This window comes from Melampsora larici-populina (assembly GCF_000204055.1).
Source record: "Melampsora larici-populina 98AG31 unplaced genomic scaffold MELLAscaffold_37, whole genome shotgun sequence".
Classification (NCBI taxonomy): domain Eukaryota; kingdom Fungi; phylum Basidiomycota; class Pucciniomycetes; order Pucciniales; family Melampsoraceae; genus Melampsora; species Melampsora laricis-populina.
In genome coordinates this window covers 660,195-684,764 of record NW_006768801.1, presented here as the reverse complement: position 1 = coordinate 684,764, position 24,570 = coordinate 660,195, and the positions used below count along the sequence as shown (strand labels likewise).

Genomic DNA, 24,570 nt, shown 5'->3' with positions numbered 1-24,570 from the left:
CTGTTCCCCTGTGACGAGATTGGGGATTCACTTAGTCTAGCCAAAACCCTCACGCCTATTGATGTGACACATAGCAGATAATTGCCAGCTATCCCAGCTTTATTTGAGACTAAAAGGTGATGTGATTGTTTGAATGGTTTATGTAAAAGTTTAAAGTGAGTTGAATTGGATCTGATGAAGACTGTATTGTAAATTGGTAAACAGGAGACAAGTTTTGAGTGTTGAGTTTACATAGTAGACGGTTCATCTGATTTCCTTGAAAACGAACAAAAACCAAAAACCAAGAACCAAGAACCAAGAACCAAGAACCAAGGAAAGGATATCATGAAGCAATTAAATATCAGGAAAAGAAAATCATCAGAACCAACAACAGAGAATCAAGATCAATCGAAAGGTCAAGATCAAAATGATCTCAACAAGGAAACACCCAAACCAACTTATGGTACTACTCCAGATGGAACTCGTTAGTCTCTTCATCAACTATTCTTGATTGACTATCACTACTAATCAAAAACCACATCATCATCATCATTCAAAACCCAATGGAAACAAGTCTTCAAAATTCCCGAAACTCATGACGTACTCTCTTCACTCTTCAATCCGAGTTTACCAAAATCGAATTTAGATTTAATCACTTTATCCTCATTATCATTTCAAATCATCTTGTTTAATTTCTTTAGTATGAACACCTTGAGAAAGATTTATTTGATATCATTTATTTTTTGGAGATTAAGTTATAATGTTGGATTAGGTTGGATCTTGAAAAAACAATCAGAACGAAAGTTTATTGTCAAATGGATCTCATTAAATAAATATTTTGATTCGAAAGTTTATCCAAGGTTTTCAAAATGGGTTGAATTACAATTGAATTCGAAAATGTCACATTCAACTGATTATCAATTTGATTCAGTACCTATCGAATATAATATTTGGTTATTGTTTCGTCAAGTAGTAGATATCATCTTATTAAATGATTTCTTATCTTACTTTTTATTTTGTTTTACTTCTAATCATTCATTTGAATTTCATACATTACCTAGGATTTTAGTTGGAGTTGGTTTAGTGGCATTCAATGTATGGGTGAAATTAGAAGCACATAAGATAGTACATGATTATGCTTGGTATTGGGGTGATGCGTTCTTTAAATCACTTCATACGTTGGTTTTCGATGGTGTTTTCGAAATGGCACCTCATCCAATGTATTCGATAGGTTATGCAGGATTCTATGGTGCAAGTTTGATTACTGGTTCAAGAATGGTGTTCTTTGTTTCATTAGGTGCTCATCTTTGTCAATTTGGATTTTTGATTTATTTCGAAAACCCTCATATCGAAAGAACTTATGGTCGACCAAGACCTTTGACGGCTAAAGATCCATTACCTATCAAATCAGATCTTCAACATTCAATCTCAAATCATTTATCAGAAGATCAAAAGAAAACTCCAACTGCTTCATTAACTGCATTTGAACAATCTCCTGGTGATTGGTCAGATTCGTCTTACAATGGTGATCTGGGTTCAAAAGGACTTGTATTGAATTTAGAATTAGATGAAAGTCATCCTAGAAAAAGTTTAGATCAAATCAATTCACCTGGAATTTATAATCCAACCAAATCATCGGCTCATAAAACTAATTTTCATCATTCAAGACCATTAACTAGACAAGATTTAGATCATAAGTTTTTTAAAAAACAAATGATTGGACTATCGAATTTCGATCCATTACGTTCGACAGATTTAGCCACCAGTTTAAGTTTATTGTATTCGATTTTGTTTTTAATTTTTAATCAAAACAAATGGTTAGTTAGTTTGAATGCCATTGGGTTTAGAATCTTACATAGTTTTGGATTAGGTATCTTATTGAAAAAACAATCTCAAACTAGATTTATTGTACGACATTTTTTAAAAAGGTATCATTATCATCCTGAGATCTTTAGAGAAGTCGTTTTAGAAGATTGTTTTGGAAATTGGATGGGGATTTATAATCTTAGTTTAATCATGGTTTATGGTCTGGATCCTCTTTGATTGTTTTTTTTCTCCAATGAGGTTTTGTAGTATTGAACTTACTTTGGTTTTCTTTTATAGTTTCGTTTGGGACTTTGGCTTGGCAGTTTTATGAGATGAAATCTGATTTGAGTATTGGATCTGAACTATTGAGGCATACATTTGGAATGGTACAAGTTTTTGGATTTCTCAAACTGATTTATTTCAAAGGTCTAATCATTTTGATTGTGTTTTTTTACAGTGTTTAATTGGACTTCATATCTGGACTGCTCGTTCTACTTATGAAGTTCTAGGAAACTTTGGATGGTTTTATGGTCAGTCAAGAATATTTGATCCCAAACTTAACCCAAAAAAAATGTAAAGAACTCAAAGAATTGATAAATCTTACCTATATACCCAGGTGATTTTTTTATTGATGATTATCCAAACGAATTGGCTTATACGGGGATTTATAGATTCTTGAATAATCCGGAAAGAACTATGGGAGGTGCTGGTTTGATTGGATTAAGTTTGATGTCAGGATCATTCTTTGTGTTTGGGTTTGCAATCTTTTCAATGATTTGTCATTGGTGGTTCTTAAGTTATGTTGAAAAGTAAGATGATCCTTTTTTTCTTTTTGTTTTTTTTTTCAAAATTATTTTACTGATTTGAATCTTATACTTGACAAATCAAAATAGTCCTCATATGAGGAAATTGTATGGAGATGCTATTAGAAAAGAAGCAGGGTTGACTAAAACTATAAGAGAAAGAGCCATGGTTAGATTAAAAAGAACACGTGGGGTTAGGATTGAAGAGAAGATTAAAGAAGTACAAGGAACGTTTGATCATATTTATGATGAAACAGTGGTGGCATTAGATGAGTTTTTGGAAAAGTGTAAGTTTGAAAGATGTTGATTTGTCGATGATCATCTGGTCTGATGGGTTGATGTTTTGGTTTTGAATTGTAGCTGCACCAAGGTTATCTGGTGTGGTAAGAGATACAAAGGTCTTATTACAGCAATCTGGGGAAAGATTGATCTTGACGTATGTTCAGATTTCTTTTCTTGCTCTTCATCGTGTGCATTTAGTGCGACAGAGCTCAGAGGCTGGTTTAAGCCCAAGGATCTGAGTTCAACCCTTTTGGTCGTCAGTTTCTCACATATATATTGGGTTTTCTTTTGAGGAGGTGATACAGTCGTGTAGCGAACGATCTATCAAGTTATGACACAAGTCAATATCAACTCACCGTTCACCCATCGGTTCATCATGATCCATATTCAAGTTCAAGTTTGGATGATCAGAGACTGTCGATGAGTCCTACCTTTATCAAATCACTTGGAGAGACCAATCGATTGCTCAAGTTTCACGTAGGAGAACCCATCACATTAACCTGGACTGCACCACAGAACCATTCGAGATCCGATTGGATTGGACTGTATCGATGTGGGTCGAGTACATCTAGGTTGGTGACCCGAGTAGCAAGTGCAGGACGATGGTTACCAGTTTGTGCAGAAGAATGGGAAGGTGAAGTGCATATCGGTTCAAAGGTAGAAGAATCTGATGATGGAGAGTTGGACACGGCAGTGGGAAAGAAACCATTGGCGGAGGGTACAATGACCTTTACTGGTTCACAATTGGTTTGGAGTGAAGGGTGGTATGAGTTTAGGTATCATCATGATGGTAAACATAATGTGATGGCTATCACTGAACCGATTGAAATTTATAGTGAGTGAAGATTGTATCAAATGTTTTGTCAAAGAAGTCGACTGAAATGAAGCACGTGTTTTGATTGTTTAGTTGAAAAGGTAAAAGAAGAAGAAGATCGATTAGAAGTCATGAAAGAAAATGTTCGAAGTTTAGTAGGATACTCACTCTGTTTAGAACCCAGCTTAATACCCAAAAGTTTAACCCTTTTGAATCTAAATGAACTTCAAGAAAGAAATGGAACCCCCAAAAAATCAGAAGAAGAGGAAGATTTTGTTGTGATGAATTATGATCAAGCTCGTAGGATTAGAGATGGGATTGGAAAATCATTTGGGGTGGAATTAGGATTAGATGTGATTTTAGATGATGGGAATGTGAGTAGATTAGCTGAAAGGATTTTAGGTGCTAGGAGATTGTTGAGGCCTATTTTGGGAGTTGATGGTGGGAAAAATGATAAGAAAAAATGAAATGAAATGATTGTTCTTCAAAAAAATTCTCAAGAATTGGAAAACAGAAATGGAGTCTTTTTTGAACATATATATAGAAGATTTGATTGAAGGTTTGAATTGAATTGAATTGTTTTTTTTGGTTTTGAACTCTTGTTTCTCAGATGAAAACAAGAAGATGTATGTACTCTTGTTTATGATTTTTTTTTGATTTTTGTTTTGATTTTTGTTTTGTTTACTGCTAAATTATACACGTATGCATTGTTTTTTTTTTGTTTTTTTATTGCAGGTTGATGAGGTTATGATTTAGTTGATCTGAATGTAAAGAAGAAGATGAATGTGTTTATGAATGGATTTCAGGTTTATGGGGGTTCGCCTGGATGACCAGCATCGCGTGGTGATAACACAAGTTCATAGCTTGTGTGGAAGAGATCTCTACAACACGGTTCAAGCAGGGTTTAGCTGGTTTTTAGTCAATCAGGATCGTCAGCCCTTGAGGGGTGAGAGGACCAACCATAACTCCACTTGCCTTCAAGATATGCTCCAGGAATAAATAAAACGATGCTGGGAACCTGAGACACTTCACTCCTAGCTACGAATCCAAAAGCCCCAAACGTTCTATCATAGCGGCTTTCAGAATATAATAGCCGATCAAAGACTGATGTGTCATGAATTATGAGCTGGTCTGAAGTGTAAGGTGTCTCACTTCATACTTTTAAATGGTTATCCTCGTGGTGATACTATCAGATAATTGGTGTCCAATTCTTCCTACTCCATCTCGCTTCATCATCCAGCAATTTCTTCAACGAAAACAACCATCAAAATGTATTCATCTTCTTTTCGGATATTGGTCCTCGTCGTTCTCTTTTATCATTCTTTCATCAACTGCAGAAGTACATCAAAACGAGAATTAAAAAGTTCGTGTTCATTTATTTTGCAAAATTTTAGAATCGGATGAAGATTCGATACCAATCTTATAAGTTTGAATTGGATTGAACGGTCACTAGGTCCTGGAACAGTCTTGGCCGACACTTACTGTTTTGTAGTGGATAAAGCAAAAAATGAGTTGAAACCTGATTACAACAAAGTTCAACACGTTCCTCTTCAAGACCTTCGAACTATAGACATGATACCGGATCTGAAAACAGACGGATTTACCTACGTTTCCAAAAGGCATATTACAGGAATCGAAAATATGGTAGAAATGTCTAATGAACACAAAGTGGCCTTGGCAGAGGATTCTGTTAAACTTGTCTTAGAGTTGTAAGGAGATTTCCCAATAACATTGTCATCGAACATTACTTAACGGGGCTCATTGATTTTAAATCATCAGGACGGGGGCAAAATCGGCATACGTTCATTCAGGTGGTTTCAGAGACCTCACTTCACCAGACTCGGCAAAATCAATTCCAGTGATTCACTCTGATATGTCACCAGAAGGGGCCACATATATCAAAGGCATAGTGCGAGATAAATTTTTGAGGTCGAAGGATTCAGACAAGGTTAAATTTGGAAGGTATATTAAGGAAGGAAAGAAGATTGCAATCGTGAATGTCTGGAGGCCAATCCATACCGTTCAAGACAATCATCTTGGGATTTGCCAATGGGATTCACTTGTAAAAGAAGATGCTTGGAAATCTAATCTCATACCAAACGGCGGCACAAGTACAGCTCAGGCATGGCGGTATAGAGAAGGTCAACGGTGGTTCTACCTAGACCAGCAGAGAACTGATGAAGTGTATGTCTTCATGCAACATGATAGTGCAGCCCCAGATGGACATGGAATCAATGTTCCACATGCATCTTTTGAATTGCAAAAAGACAAGGATAAACCATGGACACGAATCAGTTTTGAGGCTACAGTCTTCGCAATGATGGATTCGCCCACAGTTTCACCACTTTCCGAATGGAGTGATTACATCGTATCAAGGATTAATCGATTTATATATTAAGATAATCAAAATTCTCTCACTTATTCGTCTTTTATGATCTATCTCCTTGTACCTTGGTTTCTCGAGATCCTTAGACTATATAAGAATGATTGTTCTCCTCTCTTCACCTTTCCCCTTTTCTCACTCATTCTGATCAGTCTTTCTCGTACCAATAGGTACATTGCTTTACTCATAACACTCGTGTTTTCATTGCCTTTACTGAGAACTGTTTGTCTTCTTCATAAGCTCGTACATCTATACCATGTACACTTAAAAAGGGAATTCTAAAAAATAGACGCCCGATAATTGCAAAGGGTGGTAATCACCACACGCTTGCCTTACTTCTAGAAAAGATTACCAAACCCTTTGAAAAGAATAGGTTTCCATGTAGCTTAAACTCACAGGGTTCAAAATTGTTGAATCATCCGGACTGCTACATAATGATCCTCTTCCACCCTCACAAATCTGATTTTTCTGAGAATCCTCAGCTGGAGTGGTGATTAGCTGCACAGGCACTCCAGCTTCTTGGAACAACTCATAAAATGTTCACAATCTTGTTCTTGCATATACCTTAACATCAATTTTGGATACCATGTGAATCAAAAACTAAGTTAAGATACAAACAGATAAAATGAAAAAAATGCAATCAAGCTTTATAGTACTTCTTGTATATACTTCCACAAAATTCTTGGATTCTTTGTACCATCCAAAAAGTCAGTTTACATTTGGAAAGACAAAATAACAATGTAATATTGTTATGATCAGGTTTCATTATCATCATATGTGAATATGCTTATAGATATACTGGTTCCTCCATTGTTGTATGTCATAGTCATTGATGAATCTTGATCTCCAAGAGAAAATCCCAATCCCTCAAAGTTGCACCCATTGGAGATAATCTCGTAATGTAGAGACCAATCAGATCAAGAAAAGGAGGTGAGCTGGATCCATATAGATACATCCTTAGGTGAATTGAGTCAACATTGAAAAGGTCGCATCAGTGCAATCAGGAATTGCACTATTTCAAATTCCAGTCTCAGTACAGCTACAAGTGGCAAGAATTTTAAAAACCATTGCCTGCAACAGCGCAAGGATTGATTGAGGGGAATTGGCATAACTTGACACATAAAAACCACCAAGTCACATATGTACTGTAACTTTATAAACAAACATTTTTTTCTGAAGACAAACTTGTATCTATTTATATTTATGAATCAAAGAGGAAATATTACACAATCTCTTTTTAGAAAGCATTCAGAAAGGAACAATTTAAATTTTCAGCATAGGAGATATAGTCTACCAATCTAGTGAACCTCTTGCTCGGGACTTTTTTTGACCTTTGTGATTTGTGGAAAGGATAGTGACTTGATCAATCTGAGTCTCCTTAAGAAATTTGGGCTTTTGATTTTTGGTTCCCCATAAAAGATGAATTCTTCTGTCTCAGGGTCAGAAAAGGTGACCTTTTTATATCTTTTTCCAACTTTGGACCAGGAAGCCCATCATCAGGGAAAAAAGTCAGTGACTACTGAGATGTTCACAAAAAGGAAAAGCTCAATTGATCTCAATTCACACAAACATACCTTGGGCATATAGTTTGTTTTCTCCCTTTTTCTTCAGGCAAGACTTGGGTATTGCCGTTTCCCCGTCCCGCTTGACGGAAGATAGATCGAGTTTCAGTTCAAGACGTGGCCCACTTGATTTCTTGGTCTGTGTGTATATAGGCGCCCATTCAGTTGGTGTTTTAGCCCGGTATGTTGATATAAATATATTCTCTGTCTTCTCGAAAAGGAAACTTACTGCTTTTGGAAGGGAGCCTTCTTCTCTGTTTGTGATGCCATTTTCAAATTCGACACCATGGGGGTTGTCGACATACTTTGCGCAATCGGAAGCTAAGCTAGAGACCAGTCCAGCATTGAAGCCCTTCAAGATGAAAGAGAGAAGAACAATTGCCTTCTTAATAGACATCATTTTTCGAAGAACGAAGCCCTGTTTCACCAAATTGATAATATCTCTGAAAGGCTCGAGTGCAAGTCGAGAAGTGGTGCTCAAAAACTATTCTTGAATCTTGGTGACTAAACGCAGTGGTATTTCACGCTTCTCCCTTGATTGTATTAAGGATGTAGAAATCAATCAAAATTGTGTAGTGGAAGAGCTGAGCGATAGAGCAAGAGGCAAAATATGTACTACAAATCAAAACACCGGTGAGCCAAGATGACAAGAAACTGATAATATCTCAGCTATATCTATACATTGAGAAAGGAACATTTCTAGATCGCAACAAGTCTCAGACTCAGTTGATATCTTTCCTGCGTGGAGAAAAGATTATACCAGCTTGATGTGTCCTTGTAATTGAATGGAACTCAGTCATTGAACTTGATTTCCAAAACTCTCATTCTACGAGTGACAGATACTTCTCTGATCAGCATCGAAACAGATACTGAGACCGATCTCTGAAGAATAAGACATTTGTGCCTGCGGTAAACAGATTATCTTGCATAGCTCAGCAGTTAAGTTTTCAAGGCATTGAGATCTTAATCTCTGGAAGCGTCACAGCTTTGGTCCTATAACTGAAGAGGTTGTTTCTGTGTACTGACTTCCTTGCACTGTGTACACCACGAACCCTTAAAATCGGTTTGTCAACCGGTTCTCAGTACCGGTTGACAAACCAATTTTCTTTGGTGACGAGAAACGGGTGCCAACTTGACTCAGTCTTCGCCAATCAGGTTTGAGACCGATCTTTCAAACTGAGCTTGAAAATTATTTCTCGGTGGTTGAACAGCGGATAAGGACCCAATGTTCTGCTGCGGTTTTTGTAATGAGATTGCTTCGAGTGGCTCTCGCGCTTGCTCCGGGTCTTGCTGCGGGTCGTCATATGGAAAAAACGACTAATCGACCGCGCCAGGCCGTCCATTTGCATGAAAGATAAAAAGCACCAACATGAAAGAGGAACTGCTGTGAAATTAAAGTAACAAACAAGACGTGAAAACAATGGTGACAGGCTGTTCAACATGAAAATACAATCATCATATCATATCTAACCTGAACGAAGCCCCTCTTCCGACGCGGCCACGTCCGCTCTCGAAGAGAGGCTTAGGGCTTATACCCGGACTTTAGCCTGAGACCAGCAGGATTTTCAAGCAATTTTGCTTGAAATCCTTTTTTGAGGGCTGTAAATGTTGTAAAAGCCTGCAATAAATTCAGCAAAGCTTCTTATAAGCCTTGTACACACACTTGTGCCACTTTTAGCACCACTCTACCTGATCAATTTGACAAATTTGAACTGTTGAGTTATTGTGGTTCTGGGTCATACTCAGCATGCGGGTTATGTGTGCTGGACCGGTCAAAATCACTTGGTGTTGGAATCGCATTTCCTCACAATCTAGAAGGGGTGACAGGCTACAAGGAGAAGCCAAGGAGGTTGAAGAATTCCTGCCGAATTTATCGCAAGCGTTTACAATGTCTAGATGTCATGAACCATCCGCAGCGTGGTAGTCTGTTTCACAACTGTTAAAAGAATAGGGCTAATATTTTAATAGCTAAGTTGAAAGAACACGACGTATGTATAAGATTTGTAATCAGGAACAAGGAACGCGAATAATGGTTGTTTATTCAATTTTAGGTTTTCATTTCTCATATATATACTTTATATGTTTTCTACAACTTTGTTTGCTCTTTTTCTTATCGGAATAATCATTTATCTTACCTTTCTCTTCGTTCGACGTCTCCGTTCTGAGACAAAACCGTTCCCTTATAAGAATTGCTTCGTGCCGTACCGAAAGACTGCTCCGATCTGAGTGTCTAAGTTTTACTACATCCCAGAGCATTACATTTTTATTCCGATCTTTTTTTACTGAGCGTTATTTAAACGTTATCGATAAATTTTTTTTAAAAATTTTTCTTTTGAATTGATCACTTAGATCCTAATATTTTGTTCTCGTTTTTTCTCTTTTTTGACTCTTACTTTTCGCCAGATCACTTAGATCATTTTTTGTTTAGAAAACTTTAATAATTATTTTTCGTTTAAATTCTCATTGCTTTCCTTTTTTTAGTTTATGTTTAGCGTTTTTTCACATCTTTCATTTTCTCACGCCTTCGTTTACCTATATATACATCCTGCTCACTATTCGACGGAAGATTTATTACATTCTTTCATCGATTTACCTTTTTTTCAGCCTCCAATTGAAGATCCGATCCAGTTACTGGCAAGTTTTCGTCAGCTTCCTTTCTTCGAGAACCCAGACGAAAATCCATTTTCACTTCCAACAGCAAATTCACCGATAACCTCTCAAGCTCTCTTCCAACAGTCATTGGCCTATTATTTGGATTTAGAGGTTTACAAAGAACTGTATCTGGACCGCCGTCTTTATTACTCAGATCCCATTATCACGCCTCCGACCTCTCTGGATTCAGACTCAATCGATTCGGACTCATTATCAGATCTAGAATCATTCCCTCAAGTATGAATCCTTGGAGAGAAGGACCTGAAAGCCCAACGGTTTCTTCAGTCTTTGGAAGAGACATGCCTCCTCATCAAGGAACTAGCAGTGAGCTCTCGGATCCTCATGCTATCAGAATTGATTCCCCCCAAATTATCGCAACACCCGTTTTCCACATTCTCAATCTCCTGTCTCTCGACTAGCTCAAGGTTTGAGTAATTTGGATTTCGCTACTAATCGAAGGAATTTGAATCAACCAGGACAGCAGGTACCTCGCGGCCCCCATCCAGCAGCCCAAAATGAGCCAGGTTGGCGTTTATTAGCGCAAAGATATCAACGACAGTATGGTTATGGAGCACAAATGCCAAACTACACCTACCCTGGTCCAGTCTGGCCCGGTGGACCACCATCTGATCTTCCACCTTTTGCTCCACCACGATATTTGGTCCTGCACGTCCCTCAATTTGCAGTGCCACCCCCTCATTTCGTACCACATCCAAACCCTCAATTCGCTCAGAATCAGCAGCACGCCCAAAATGCGTCGGCACCTCCGCATGTGGTTCCTCAGTTTAATCCGTATCCACAAGCACCCCCTTTTGTAGCCCCTCAACAAACCACCCCTCAGTTTCAACCTCCTCCTCCACAATTTCAATTTCCTCAGAACCCAGATTTTGCTGCTCCGCCTCAGATGCAACCCAAATTCGGTCATTATCATCAACAACCACAACCAGCTCAACAACAGCGTTCAACTCCTACAGCAAGGCCTGTTTCCAGAGCTCCTACTGTAGAATTGGTGACGGATGCCAGGGCGCCCAAGATTTGTGATAATCTTTGCTATTATGGAGACGCTAAAGGTTTGCAGCAGTTTTTGGTGGAAATCCATGATGAATTGGATCAGATTGTGTGGAAGGACGACAAAGCCAAGATCAATTGGATTGCTCGACATTTTAACTCAATAAATTCATTGAATTTGTCAAGCACGCAAATTTGGTTTATGGGTTTATTACAGAAGAATGCGTTTCGTCAAGGTTTCTTAAATCCGTATGGTAATCTCAAAGCCTTACCTTATGATCTACCAGAATTATTGAATCTTGACAATTTCTTGGATGAACTGATTTATAAGTTTGGTGATAAGCATGCTGACAAGACTTGTCGTGAAGAGTTAGAAGCCTGCAAACAGGGTAAAATGTCGATCATCGACTATAATTCAAAATTCGAAATGTTGTCACCTCATGTCAAGAAAACTCCGGAAGACAAGATTTTATTATATGTTGAAGGCCTTCACCCGAGTATTCAGATGGAAGCAGCAAGAGTGGCGGGTTGGGTTAATGAAACAGACTTATCACGAAAACAAGCTATGGCGGTAGAAGCGGCTGATATCTTAGATCTACGTTCCAAAGTAGCTCAGAGCCATCCGCATTTAAAAGTCCCAGGTGAAGTTTATTGACATCCTAATCCTCATCCCTTAACAAGACCGGCTCATCATCAAGTTCAACACCAAGCTTCGTCGAATCGCAACGTTAATGGTCCGGTTCCCATGGACATCGATGTTAACGAAGTATCTCTTCAACGGGATGGCTCTAACCCTTTTCCAGCTATTCGTCAAATCTGCAACACTGAGAGGTTATGTTATGATTGTTTGAAGGTTTACGACGATGAACACAAGAGGCTCAGAGGTTTGCAAGGGAGAAGATCTTGTCCTAATCCACCTGCTCGCATGGAAGATAAGTTGAAGCTTTTACGGTCATCTGTCAATCCAGCCCCCGAACAACCGACTCAAATTTCAGCTATTGATTTAGACGATGCAGAATATGCCGCTTATACCGCCCTTCCAACTGCGACAATCGACGAAACTTCTCGATTTGTCGAATCATTCTGGGAGAACCTATCAACTCCAAGTTATCCCTCAGTTGCTCCTCATTCGTACCAGCCCACAGTACAAGAGGTTCGAGTAGATGCGATTCGAGTTCAGGCGGATTTGGATAACCCACGTCGGTTTCTAATTCCATTACGTATTGTCTCTGATAATCTTCCCATTTCAATTATGGCACTCGTGGATACTGGTGCTAGTGACAGTTTTATAGATCTGGGTTTCGCTGATTTACATGGTTTGAATCTTAATAAAAAATTTGTTCCACAGAGAGTTTCGGGTTTTGATGGTGCTTCAAGTACGAGTGTGACAAAGGAGTGGTGTGGGGTGATGGATGTAGTAGATGTGGATGGGGTCAACTCAAAATTCAAGGCTAAATTAGGTGTGACAAAGTTAGGGAATGGTCACGACGTAATTTTAGGTTTACCTTGGATGATGGAGAATGAGGTTACTTTGTTGATGAGCAAGAAGGGTAGATGGCTGGAGATTGGAGGGAGTGTTGTGTCGGCATGTTTGGTGGAAGATGAAGTGGTCGATGTATCTTTAGTCTCTTGTGAGCCTAAGCCTTCAATCATTTCCTTTTCTTCCCCTTTAGATACCACAGCAATCATCCCGGATCCAATTTCTTCAAATTCTTTTCTTCCTCCCCCGGACAAGTCCCTTTTTTCTAATCTTCCAAAGAGTTGCGAAAAGTACTTACATGTTTTCTCTCCGCAGGAATCTGTATTACCTCCCCATAGATTGTTTGATATTGCAATTGATCTTAAACCGGGTTGTGAACCTCCATTTGGAGGGTTGTATAACCTTGCGCCCAATGAACAGATCGAGCTGAAGACCTATCTTAATGATCAGTTAAGTAAAGGCTTCATTCGGCCTTCTAAGTCCCCCGCTGCTGCCCCAATTTTCTTTGTGAAAGTCCCAGGTAAGAAAAATATACCTTGTGTCGATTATTGCGGACTGAACAAAATAACCAAGCGTGACAGCTATCCTATCCCAGTCATGTCTTGGTTGTTGAATCAATTAAGAGGTTGCAAACATTTTGCGAAAATTGATTTGAAAGCCGCATTCAATTTACTTCGAGTAGCAGAAGGTGACGAGTGTAAGACTGCATTTAGAACTCCTTGGGGTTTGTTTGAGTATACAGTGATGCCTTTTGGACTTGCTAATGCTCCTGCAGTTTTCCAGCGATTCATTCAGTGGGTACTTAGGGAGTATTTGGACGTTTTTTGCTTTGTTTATCTGGATGACATACTGATCTTTTCGAAGAATGCAGAAGATCATGCGCAACATATCGAAAAGGTCTTGTCGAAATTATCGGAACATAAATTAACAGCTTCACCGGAAAAATGTCAATTTTTTGCCACCGAGGTTGTGTTTTTAGGTTTTGTAATTTCAACAAGGGGGATCAGTATGGACCCGTCAAAACTTGAGACCATAGCTGATTGGCCTTTCCCTCAGGATTTGTCAGATTTGCAGTGCTTTTTAGGTTTTTCTAACTTTTATCGGCGTTTCATTGCAAATTTCTCCGGTATAGTAGGACCACTTACTGCACTTACGGCGAAAACGGCTGATGCGACGTTAGGACTAAGAACCGACAAAGCTAGAAGGGCATTTGACCAGCTACGTCGTTTGTTTTCTGCAGCCCCATTTCTTCTCCACTTTGACTTTGATTTGCCACACGTAGTGCAGGTAGACGCTTCGGGATATGCCTATTCTGGGATATTGTCGCAGAAGTCGGATCAAGGGGATTTGCGGCCTGTCGCGTATTTTTCGAAGAAGTTGACGGAGGCGGAACGTCGTTGGCAGATCCATGATCAGGAACTAGGAGCAATAGTAGCCTGTTTTCATGAGTGGCGAGCTTGGCTAATGGGAACTGACAAACCTGTAGCTGTTCTGTCAGATCATGCTAACTTACGTTACTTCATGACTTCGCAGGCGCTGACTCCCCGACAGGCACGTTGGGCGACATTCTTAGGCGAATTTAACTTCGAGATTCTGCATACGCCTGGAAAGTCGAATCCAGCGGATCCAGCTTCACGCAGATCTGATTTTGTTTGTGGGAAGCAAGATTCTTCGAAAATGGTTTTGTTAGGGCTACGGGAGATCAAGGAAGCGGGTATCAGTGCAGTCCACATAAGAAATCCGGGGAGTTTTGATGTTTCCGCTTATATGCCTGTCTCAGATACACTACGAGATAGAATTGTGAATGCTTACCATTCGGACGATTTGATTGCAGGAATTCATCCAGCCTTCCTATATTTTTTGGATGGTTTGTGGTGGTGGCGAGACCGGGTTTACGTCCCACTTTCTTTGCGGGAGGAGGTCTTAAAACAAATTCACGAGTCCTCTACGGGTGGCCATTGGGGGAGTATGAAAACATTGGACTTGCTGACGCGCTCTTTCGGTTGGCCGAATTTGCGGAAAGATGTGCTCCTTTATCTCGAAAAGTGTACCAGCTGTCAGCAATTCAAAGTGGATCGTCGCCCCCCACAAGGACAACTTATTCCGCTGCCGATACCTGACCGACCGTGGGCAACAATTGGTGTCGACTTTATTGTCAAACTGCCACTTTTGGATGGTTTTGACTCTGTCATGGTGGTGGTCGACCACTTTTCCAAAGCTGCTCATTTTATTCCAGCAAAAGAGAGCTGGACGGCTGATAATTTGGCTGCTGCCTTTGTAGCACAGGTTTTTCGATTTCACGGGTTACCTGATACCATCGTTGCAGATCGAGGCACCACACTAGTCTCTGGGACTTGGAAGAGTGTCTTGCGACTTCTCCGAGTATCGCCGGCACCGTCGACGGCTTTTCATCCCCAAACGGACGGACAGGTGGAGCGGTTGAATGCCTTGTTGGAAGACTATCTACAACATTTCGTGGCTGAAGGTCAGGACGATTGGTCTGGTTGGCTACCACTAGCAGAATTTTCATATAATAACTCAGCTTCTAGTTCAACAAATATGTCCCCATTCTTCACACTCCAAGGATATCACCCTTGTTTTAATTCTTTGACCGGCTCTTCAGGACGACCTAATGCTGACAAATTTGTGGGTCATATACAGGGAATCCAACAACAACTCGTAGATAATCTCACTCGTGCAAAAGAAGATCAAGCACGTTATTATAACAAAGATCGACGGGTGGAGAAGTCCTATGAGAAAGGGGATTTGGTGTGGCTCTCAAGGAAACATCTCAAAACGAAACGACCTAATAACAAGCTTGATGTGCGAAGATTGGGTCCATTTCGAGTAATGCGAATGATAGGGAGGAATGCAGCTGAGTTAGATTTACCTCCAGAATTGGGACGCCTTCACCCGGTATTTAATGTTTCCCTTTTAATGCCTTTTGTAGGGAAGACACAGGTTTTCTCATCGGCGGAGAGGACCCGTTGGGGATCACTTCTGATTTGGGAAGAATTACACATCAAGACAGTTTTGGATTACCGGTTGAACTCGTTAGGAATTCATGAATATCTTTTGCGGTTCAATGATGCTTCGGCGTTGGAGGATCAGTGGCTACCTTTGTCACAATTGTCACCGACAATTGACGCATCTCTGGAACGATTTCATTGCCTTAACACTACAGTAGGCCCAGGACCTAGTCAATATGTGTGGATTGCAAGAGCTAAGCGCCGTGTCGATGATGAAGAACGTGAAAAGTCATTGGCTTTGCCGGATGGATTTTTGTTGTGATTTGCCAACCCCTGTGTGCCTAAACAAGCCACTCAAGACTTGGGTATGTGAAGGCGGTCGCAGAAATTTTTGCCATCAATGGTATAAGGGAGGTCATAATTTGTCATGAACCATCCGCAGCGTGGTAGTCTGTTTCACAACTGTTAAAAGAATAGGGCTAATATTTTAATAGCTAAGTTGAAAGAACACGACGTATGTATAAGATTTGTAATCAGGAACAAGGAACGCGAATAATGGTTGTTTATTCAATTTTAGGTTTTCATTTCTCATATATATACTTTATGTTTTCTACAACTTTGTTTGCTCTTTTTCTTATCGGAATAATCATTTATCTTACCTTTCTCTTCGTTTGACGTCTCCGTTCTGAGACAAAACCGTTCCCTTATAAGAATTGCTTCGTGCCGTACCAAAAGACTGCTCCAATCTGAGTGTCTAAGTTTTACTACATCCCAGAGCATTACACTAGAGCCTTCAAAATGGGATTTCGAGCAAATTCTCGTGAAAATCCTGCTGGTCTCAGGCCAAGCTTGGGGTATAAGCCCTAAGACCCTCGCTGAGAGCAGACGTGGCCATGTCGGAAGATGGAATTTGTTAAGATTATATCATATCCATCATCATATCATACTGAGTTAAGAGCAAACTTGGTTTGCCCAAAACCAGCTTGAACACTCCTTTCCTCACTCAAAAGCCCCTTAAACCCTTTTATACCTTGACATAGGGCCACATGTAGTCACTATCTCTCAAATTCCCTCCTTCCCCATTGTTTTCCTTGCTTTCATCCTTTGGACTCCAAGCTCATGCAAATAATTGGATAGTTGCAGTATCAGTCTTATCCTAAGATTACCTGAGATGATCCCCGGGACATACAGGATAGTACAAATTCTTTTTTGAGTGGCATCTGTTGTCAAAAGGCATGTTTTTCTTTATTCTCTGAACTTATTGGACCTGCCCAAGCCTGTACAGGTCTTATATGATTGATAAATCGGAATGAATAGTTGAGAGATAGAGGACAAGAAGGAACCTATGTTAAGTAGCTGGGGATGTCAAATCAAGTGTTTGTTTTCAACCATTTTTTTTATAAATTCTTCATTCAAATCAGGAGGAGGTTGACGATCTTCAAAATGATACAACCTCATTTCTCTTAACTCAGATAGTAAATCTTTTCTAAATTCTAAAATCTTAGGTCCATAATTTTGTTTATGTCATTCAATTGTCTAACATAGTTTGTAAATTATTGGGTTTGATCTTTTCATGCAAGCTTTTGATCTACATGATTCTGTTGATAAATTGGGTAATATTCCAATATTGAGCCACTTTTCTAAGTTGGGATATGATGTGTCCATGTATTATTTCCCCTGTTAAGATTACGGGTATTTCTGGAGATCCTCAGTTTGCTAGACAATAATGGGTTCTATCATTATTCCTGGTTTTTCTGAAGACACTCATTCTCCAATGGATATATTGGTTTCAGATGTTCTTTACGTACCAACCATGGTCGTCGATTTTCTTTCATTAAGTCAACTTTGTGCCAATGGGGCATCTTTTTCAGGCTCTGGAACTAGTATCACTGTTGTTGGTATGGCCGGTGACTCTTATTTTGTATGTGAGAAGACAAACGACAAACGACTCTGGCAATGCGAGGTTCGCGTTTCACCTTCAGTTTCTGTTTTCTCAGCTTCAGCTGAAACGTGGCATTATTTATTAGTTCACCTCCATCATGATGCAATAAAACGTATGGCATCCTCTGGATCTATTAAACTTTCATCACATGTATCATCTTCCACTGCTCCTGCTTGTATTAAATGTCACAAGTCTAAGATCTGTTGTCTTCCGTTTATTTCTCACTTTCCTATTTCTTCTACTGTGTTACATTGCATTCACTCCAATGTTATAGGCCCCTGTCCTTCTTCTCTTGGTGGTGTGCACTATTTAGTATCTTTTATAGATGATTGATCTTGCTTTGCTTCTATGTTTCCTATTAAGCTTAAATCCGATGTTTATGATTGTTTTGTAAAATTCAAGACTCAAGTAGAAGTGTTATTCAACAAGAAAATTAAGTTTTTACATACTGATTGAGGAGGTGAGTATCAAGGATCAACTTTTTTGTCTTATCTCAAAACACATGGGATCATTCTGGAGAAAGGACCAGCAAAAACTCCTGAGGACAACTCAGTAGCCGAGCAATATAACAGAAGCCTGATTGAGTGTGTAAGGTGTAATTTGCATCAAGCAATGCTTCTGGTTAAACTATGGGCCAAAATCACTTTGGCCACCACATTTACGCTCAACCAATCACCTCATTCTTTCCTAAACAACATATCTCCTTTAACAGTTTGGAACTCATCTATCCGGGATACAGGTTTACATGGTCCAGACCCTTCTTTTTTAAGAACAATTGGATGTTCAGCTATCTAACTTTCACCGAGGATCTCAGGAATGTTAGGGCTCAAAGGTTGAGAGGGTGTGCTTCTCGGATACGAAAGTGGTGCTAAAGCATATAGGGTCTGGGACTTGGAGTATAAAAAGGTTGTGGTTACTTGCTCCGTTATATTCAACAAAATCATTTTTCCTTTTTCCAATCAGTCTTTGACTCTTGAGTCTCAACCATTCATCATCACTCAAGACCCCGGATATGATATTCCAGATGTTATTCTGGCTTCTTCACATGTATCACTGGTTACTCCTCAAATTACACGTGTTTCTGACATTTGTTGTCCTGTTACCAGTCTGGGCCTTAAGCCTCTTCTACTATCTTCTGTTTCTCTTTGTTCAAACTCAACACCAAGTCCTTGAAGACATAGTAATATCACCCCATCCATTGCAATTAATCCATCATCATCATCATCAAGAACCGAACTTGCCTCCTCTTGCATCTTCTCCAATTCTTCCTCCACATTGTCCGAAGGCAACATGGATTGACCTGTCAGGACAACAAGTAAGCCTCAGCGTCTTGGTAATCTTATTGGACATGTTGGAACAGATATGAACAATGAACCTACGTACAAACAGGCAATGGATGCTCCAGACACTGAAGAATGGAAAAAGGCAATGAAAGCTGAATTTTATTCTTTGGTCCAACACAACATTGGTAAACTTGTACCTCGACCTTTGGATGCCCAAGTTATTGGTGGTATGTGGGTATTGAGAAAGAAACACAATGAGAAAGGTGTTATCATCAAATACATGGCTAGATGGGTGTGTTTTGGCAATCATCAGGTGGCTGGTGTTGATTTTAATGACACCTATTCTGTGGTAGGCAAAGCAGATACTTTCCGTTTACTTGTTTCTGTTTCAGCTTACCTCAAATGTTCTGTAAGCAAATTTGATATCATTACGGCATTTTTACACGGCATTATCAAGGAGCAAGTATACATTCAACAGGTCAAGGGTTTTGTTGAGCCTGGTACGGAAGGGATGGTATGGGAGTTGGGTAAATCATTGTATGGTACTTGTCAAGGTGCACATTATTTCAGTGACCATTTACAATCTGTCTTGTTGGCATTTGGTTTCAAAACATCAAAATCTGACAGTGTTCATTCATCTACCGGCAACACTCAAACTTCCTTTATCTTCACATGCATGTAGATGATGGCTTTCTTATATCTGACTGTGATTCACTAATCTATGACTTCAAAGAACACATGCTCAAATCTTAGAACTTGAGTGGAAATTTAAGCCCACTCTTCATCTTGGTATGCATCTAAGCTATCCCAACGACAGAGCTATTTCCCTCAGTCGAACTCACTTTCTTCAAGATCTTCTGGAACGTTCTGACATGGAAGATTTGAATCCTGTCAAACTCCCCTTTCCTGTTGGCTTGAAATCACAACACGGATCATCTGAAGATGTCATTTCTGCTTCCCACCTACCTTATCAATCACTCATTTGTTCTTTGAACTGGGCGGCCATCAGTACTTGACCCAATATTGCTTTTGTGGTCAGCCATTTATCTTGCTTCAACTCCTGCTATACGTTTTCTCACTGCAATGCTGCTAATCACCTTGTTTGTTATCTCAAGGGTTCTCTGTCTACAGGTATCATGTTTAGAGGGTGTATGCCTGCAGAGCTCAAAGGTTATGGTGATGCGGATGACACTAATGATCCTCTTGATAGAAGATTGTTTACTGGATACTTATTTACTTTTGGTGATGGTATCATATCATGGAGAAGTTGACACCAGAAGTGTACTGCTTTATCTACTACAGAGGCCGAGTATATGGCCATATCCGGTTGTGCTAGGCATGCTTTTTTATTCAATGATCTCAAATTATCAGTCTTGGCTGTACCTCTATCATCTACCGGTCAAGCCATTCAGCTTTTTAATGATAACCAAGGAACTGTCCTGCTTTCAAAGGAACCAGTCATCAACAATTGATCAAAACATATTGACATGTGATATCACTTCATCAGAGATCACGTTTTCCTGAATAACATTGTAGCTGCTCACGTTCCTACAACATCTATGCTGGCTGATTTTCTTACAAAGCCTCTCCCGTTAGATGCTTTTCAACATTGTTGTGGTCAAGTGTGTGTTTTTCAAGTGTTTGAGTTAGGAGGAGTTTTGCTCCATTTGATATTTGATTTGTGTATTTGAAATGTTGTCTATGTCTCTCTGTGTAGCGTTGTTTAACCTTGATATGATTTCATCCTAACTACAATAAGGGGTTTCAAGTTTAAATCTTTTATACGGGTTTTTAAAAATTCGGTCAAGTTTTATACGACACTGTAAGATTTTAAATTTGACCGTTTATAAAAATCAAGCACATTGAATAATTACCGTCGTGAAACAAATCGAAGCGGTGAACGTATCGTTCCGAGGTTTGGCAACATTTCCTTTGAAGATAATGACGAGATGGCCTTCTTGACCAATCTCATGTTTGAAGATGTGGTCAATACCATGATTGAAAAGGTCAAATCGTTGACCGAATGATTTTTAAAAGTGTACGTTTACGCTAATTTTAAAACGGGAGACGTAAAAAGGTCTCCCGTTTTAAAAATATTTTAGTAAAATTTATGTCTTCGTCCAAGTTTTCAAAACGTAAAAATACGGAAAATCTTGAACTTGAAACCCCTTAATATCTGATTTGTTATCACAACTACATTTCATATCTTGTGTCATGGTATTTCATATTTATACCTGTGGGGTTTTGCACTTAGATTTGAACATCATCTGTTTGACTCTATTTTGTTCATAAGCTAATGTTAACACTTATAAACTTGTGCATTACTTACAGGTAGGTGTTTTGTTTGTGTTGTTTTTCTTCATTTCTTTTTCATCTACTAGCTACTATATGTGTGAGAGAAATGGAAACATCATCTGTTCAACTCTATTTTGTTTATAAGCTAATGTTGACACTTATAAACTTGTGCATTACTTACATCAAGTCCCGCCAGTGTCCACCATACTGTATGACAAGTGTACAGCAAGCAACTATTTTCTGTAACTTTTTGGTTTTCTCCATGAGATTCTCATAGAGAGGGATTCTCAGGATCAGCCTGATACTGTTATGCTCTCTAAACTTAGCAAAAGTCCCATGCCTGCGCATACTTGTGAGGCATCAAGCAAGGTACTTACAACAAACTTGCATGCTCCATAACCTAAGAGATGCCCCTTTTGCAGGAAGCAACCTTTCAAACCCTTGGAAATTTTTCCCTACCAAAGATTTTGGTCCGGACCAAAGACAAAAGTTGTTTTCCTCCTTGTTGTGCAAGATATCCACTAATGTTTCCCTGGGGAATCAAAATATTTCCTCCTTTAAACAACAGGAAGTGGAAGCACTTCAAGATTATAGGTCTGAAATCTGATCGTGAAGATGACATATGACTCACAGCTTGCACAAAAAGGCATGTGTCTTATAAAGTCAAACAAAATGGAACAGCAAACTCATTTGATATGTCAACAATGAATTTAATTGATGTATATAGTATATGATCTCTGTGAAAAATTTATCATTTTACACTACTAAAACTTTAAAGAACTTTTAAATGCATGTTCTCCTATCGACTAGCTGCAGGAAGGGATATTGTTGGGAGGTAGGAAGATTTTTGTTCCCTTCCCTTGTGTCTCCCTTCCACCTGACTTTGTTGTGTATGTAACTTTACATGTGCATCTAGACCTTGCTTACCCTCCTAGCTACGGTGGCCTTACCATGTTGTGCCTTTGGTGGGAAGTATCAATCAATTAAGTGGTCATAACACATGTGTACTACAATTACAAAAAATGTTTTTCTGAAGACAAACTTGTGTATATCTACATGAATTAAAAGGAAAATTTACGGTTCTCTTTAGAAAAACATCCAAGCAGGATTGGTTTCAATTTCAACACAGAAGACCATTTACTGATTTTGGTCATTTCACTGTTTCTTGCATGTCTTTTGCCTGGCTACTTTCTGAATTTGGCGGAAAATTCAAGATTGTTCTCAAGTAAAGTTGACTTTGAGCTTTAGGCTCCTCTGGTTCTGTGGTTGACTAAGTGTTTCATTTTTCTGGCTCTTCCTTGGGCCCTGATGTTGAGAAAGGTTTGCTTTTACCAAATACAGAAAAGCTGACTGTTTTTTTGACTTAGATCATGAAAATAATCAATAGAAAACTACGTTAGTGCTTGTATTGATGAACTGCTAAGGTAGTTTGAAAGGTCAGGTTTACATACACATACCTGGCGATTTGTTCATTTGACCTCTATTATTTTGCTTCAGGCAAGGTCTGAGTCCCTCTGTTCTCTCATCATTCTTCACGGGTAATTGAGTGATCTCTCCTGACAATAATGGATCCACATTTGATTCCTTGGTTATACATGCACCCAGTCAGTCGATGGTTTATTCTAAGGTGAAAATACAATCCTCTTTCTATCATTTCAAAAAGAAGGCAATAATCAGATTGATACTTACTCGATCCACGTGAGCTCTCGCGCAGGTGCTGTCTTTCCCACCTTTGATTTCATCTTCAAACTCGACACCGTGTGGGCTGCCACGCACGACACGAGGATATATGCTAGCGACAAGCCCAAAATCGAGTGCTTTCAAGATAAAAAAAGCAAGAAGAATTGCCTTTGTAACAGATATCATTGCTCAAAGAACAAAGTGTTGAAATTGATGATGTCTCTGAAAGCCTCAAATTCAATGCAAGAAGTGGTGTGGAGAGAGTTTCTCTAGATCTTGGTTTATGTGAATAAGTAATTAAGGGTGTAAGAATGAAGCGCAATTAGGCGAGGAATAGCTGGACGGAGCACAGTGACATAACAAGAGTGAAAACGCACGATTATCTGATCCCTCTTACTATATATATATCCACTGAGAAAAGATAGGAAAGGTTTTTTTGAAAACGATGATATGTAACTCACATTTGATCTATCTCCTGCGTGTGGAAAATACGATACAAGCTTAGAAAGATGGGTCCTCGTATCTAGATATGTAGAGCGTACTATTGAACTTGATTCGAAAAACTCATTCTAAGAGTGATATCAAATCGTCTGATAAGCTTCAAAAGAGATACTGATACCGATCTGTGAAAAATGAAACCATTTGTGTCTGCGGTAACTGATCATCTTGCATAGCTCAGCTTTTAAAATTATGTGGCGTTGAAATATCAACGCATTACAGCTTTGGTCATGTGGTTGAAGGTCTAGTCCCTGTGCAAGCCTTTCACTTCTACGCAATCCATCAGAAACAAGGAAATTCGGAGCCTCAAATAGACACAGTCGAACATGCATTCAAACTCATGAGAACTCCAAACAGAGATGAAATCCTGTAAAATGTTCAAGCGCACAATGACATCAATACCGCAATCGCACCGCTCTTTTTGCGATTGAGGAGCGGTTTTGGCTCCGCAGTAGCCCCGCTATACATAGCGGAGCCTACGCACCGCATTTTGGGGTGGAAAGCTCCCATAGCGCAGTGAGCGCTCTGCAACGGGCCAGCGTTTCTCCGTTATATAGCGGAGCAATACCCTATACCCAGGGGTGTGTCTCTTTTTATTCGTCTTATTATACATGATCACTGGTCTACTTGTTTTTTGTTGTCTGTACATCATGGTCACTTGTTATACACGGCCAATAACTCTCTGTTTACGCTTTTTGTGTGCCCCTTGCGCCGCTATAGTGCGCAATAAGCGCGCAACATAGCGATCGATCCATCGCGCATGGACCGCTCCGCAACTGCCAGAGACACTAAAGAATGGGTCAGTAGAATTTTACGCGCAATGTTTTACGCACTTTTTTGATCGTAAAGAACAAAGTGCGTAAAGTTGCGTCTCGTGTTGAGAAAAGTGCAACTTTACGCTCAAAAAAGTTTTTCGCTTCGCTGTAAAGCATTCATTGTAAAAAAATAGATTGTAAAATTGTCCTTTGATACCCTCAAATCTTTACTTTTACGCACAATATTTTACGCGTAATCGTATAGCGCAAAATATGACATCGCAAAGTTGCATAATCCAATTGCAAATGTGCTACTTTACGCCACCAAACCATCATTTTGCGCTGAACAAGTCACCATATGGGATGTCATATTGGATCT

General features: G+C 39.4%; 3 protein-coding genes across 3 annotated transcripts; 2 read left to right on the top strand and 1 right to left on the bottom strand.

Moving 5' to 3' along the window:
* Positions 1-324: 324 nt before the first annotated feature.
* On the top strand, positions 325-4,475 carry MELLADRAFT_49631 (uncharacterized protein; the record flags this gene model as incomplete). Its single annotated transcript, XM_007413547.1, has 10 exons — positions 325-463; positions 554-1,342; positions 1,574-2,005; positions 2,083-2,171; positions 2,243-2,315; positions 2,402-2,594; positions 2,679-2,890; positions 2,949-3,024; positions 3,176-3,705; positions 3,778-4,475. 10 exons carry the CDS (start codon positions 325-327, stop codon positions 4,149-4,151), a joined length of 2,907 nt encoding a protein of 968 aa, XP_007413609.1.
* Positions 4,476-4,953: 478 nt separating this feature from the next.
* Positions 4,954-6,082, top strand: MELLADRAFT_65843 (uncharacterized protein; the record flags this gene model as incomplete). Its single annotated transcript, XM_007413548.1, has 3 exons — positions 4,954-5,047; positions 5,177-5,393; positions 5,464-6,082. The coding sequence occupies 3 exons, from the start codon at positions 4,954-4,956 to the stop codon at positions 6,080-6,082; spliced, it is 930 nt and encodes a 309-aa protein (XP_007413610.1).
* A 1,283-nt stretch (positions 6,083-7,365) lies between these two features.
* Positions 7,366-8,026, bottom strand: MELLADRAFT_109567 (uncharacterized protein; the record flags this gene model as incomplete). The annotated part of the gene is made up of 3 exons (XM_007413494.1): positions 7,366-7,541; positions 7,642-7,768; positions 7,859-8,026. 3 exons carry the CDS (start codon positions 8,024-8,026, stop codon positions 7,366-7,368), a joined length of 471 nt encoding a protein of 156 aa, XP_007413556.1.
* Between the last annotated feature and the right edge of the window lie 16,544 nt (positions 8,027-24,570).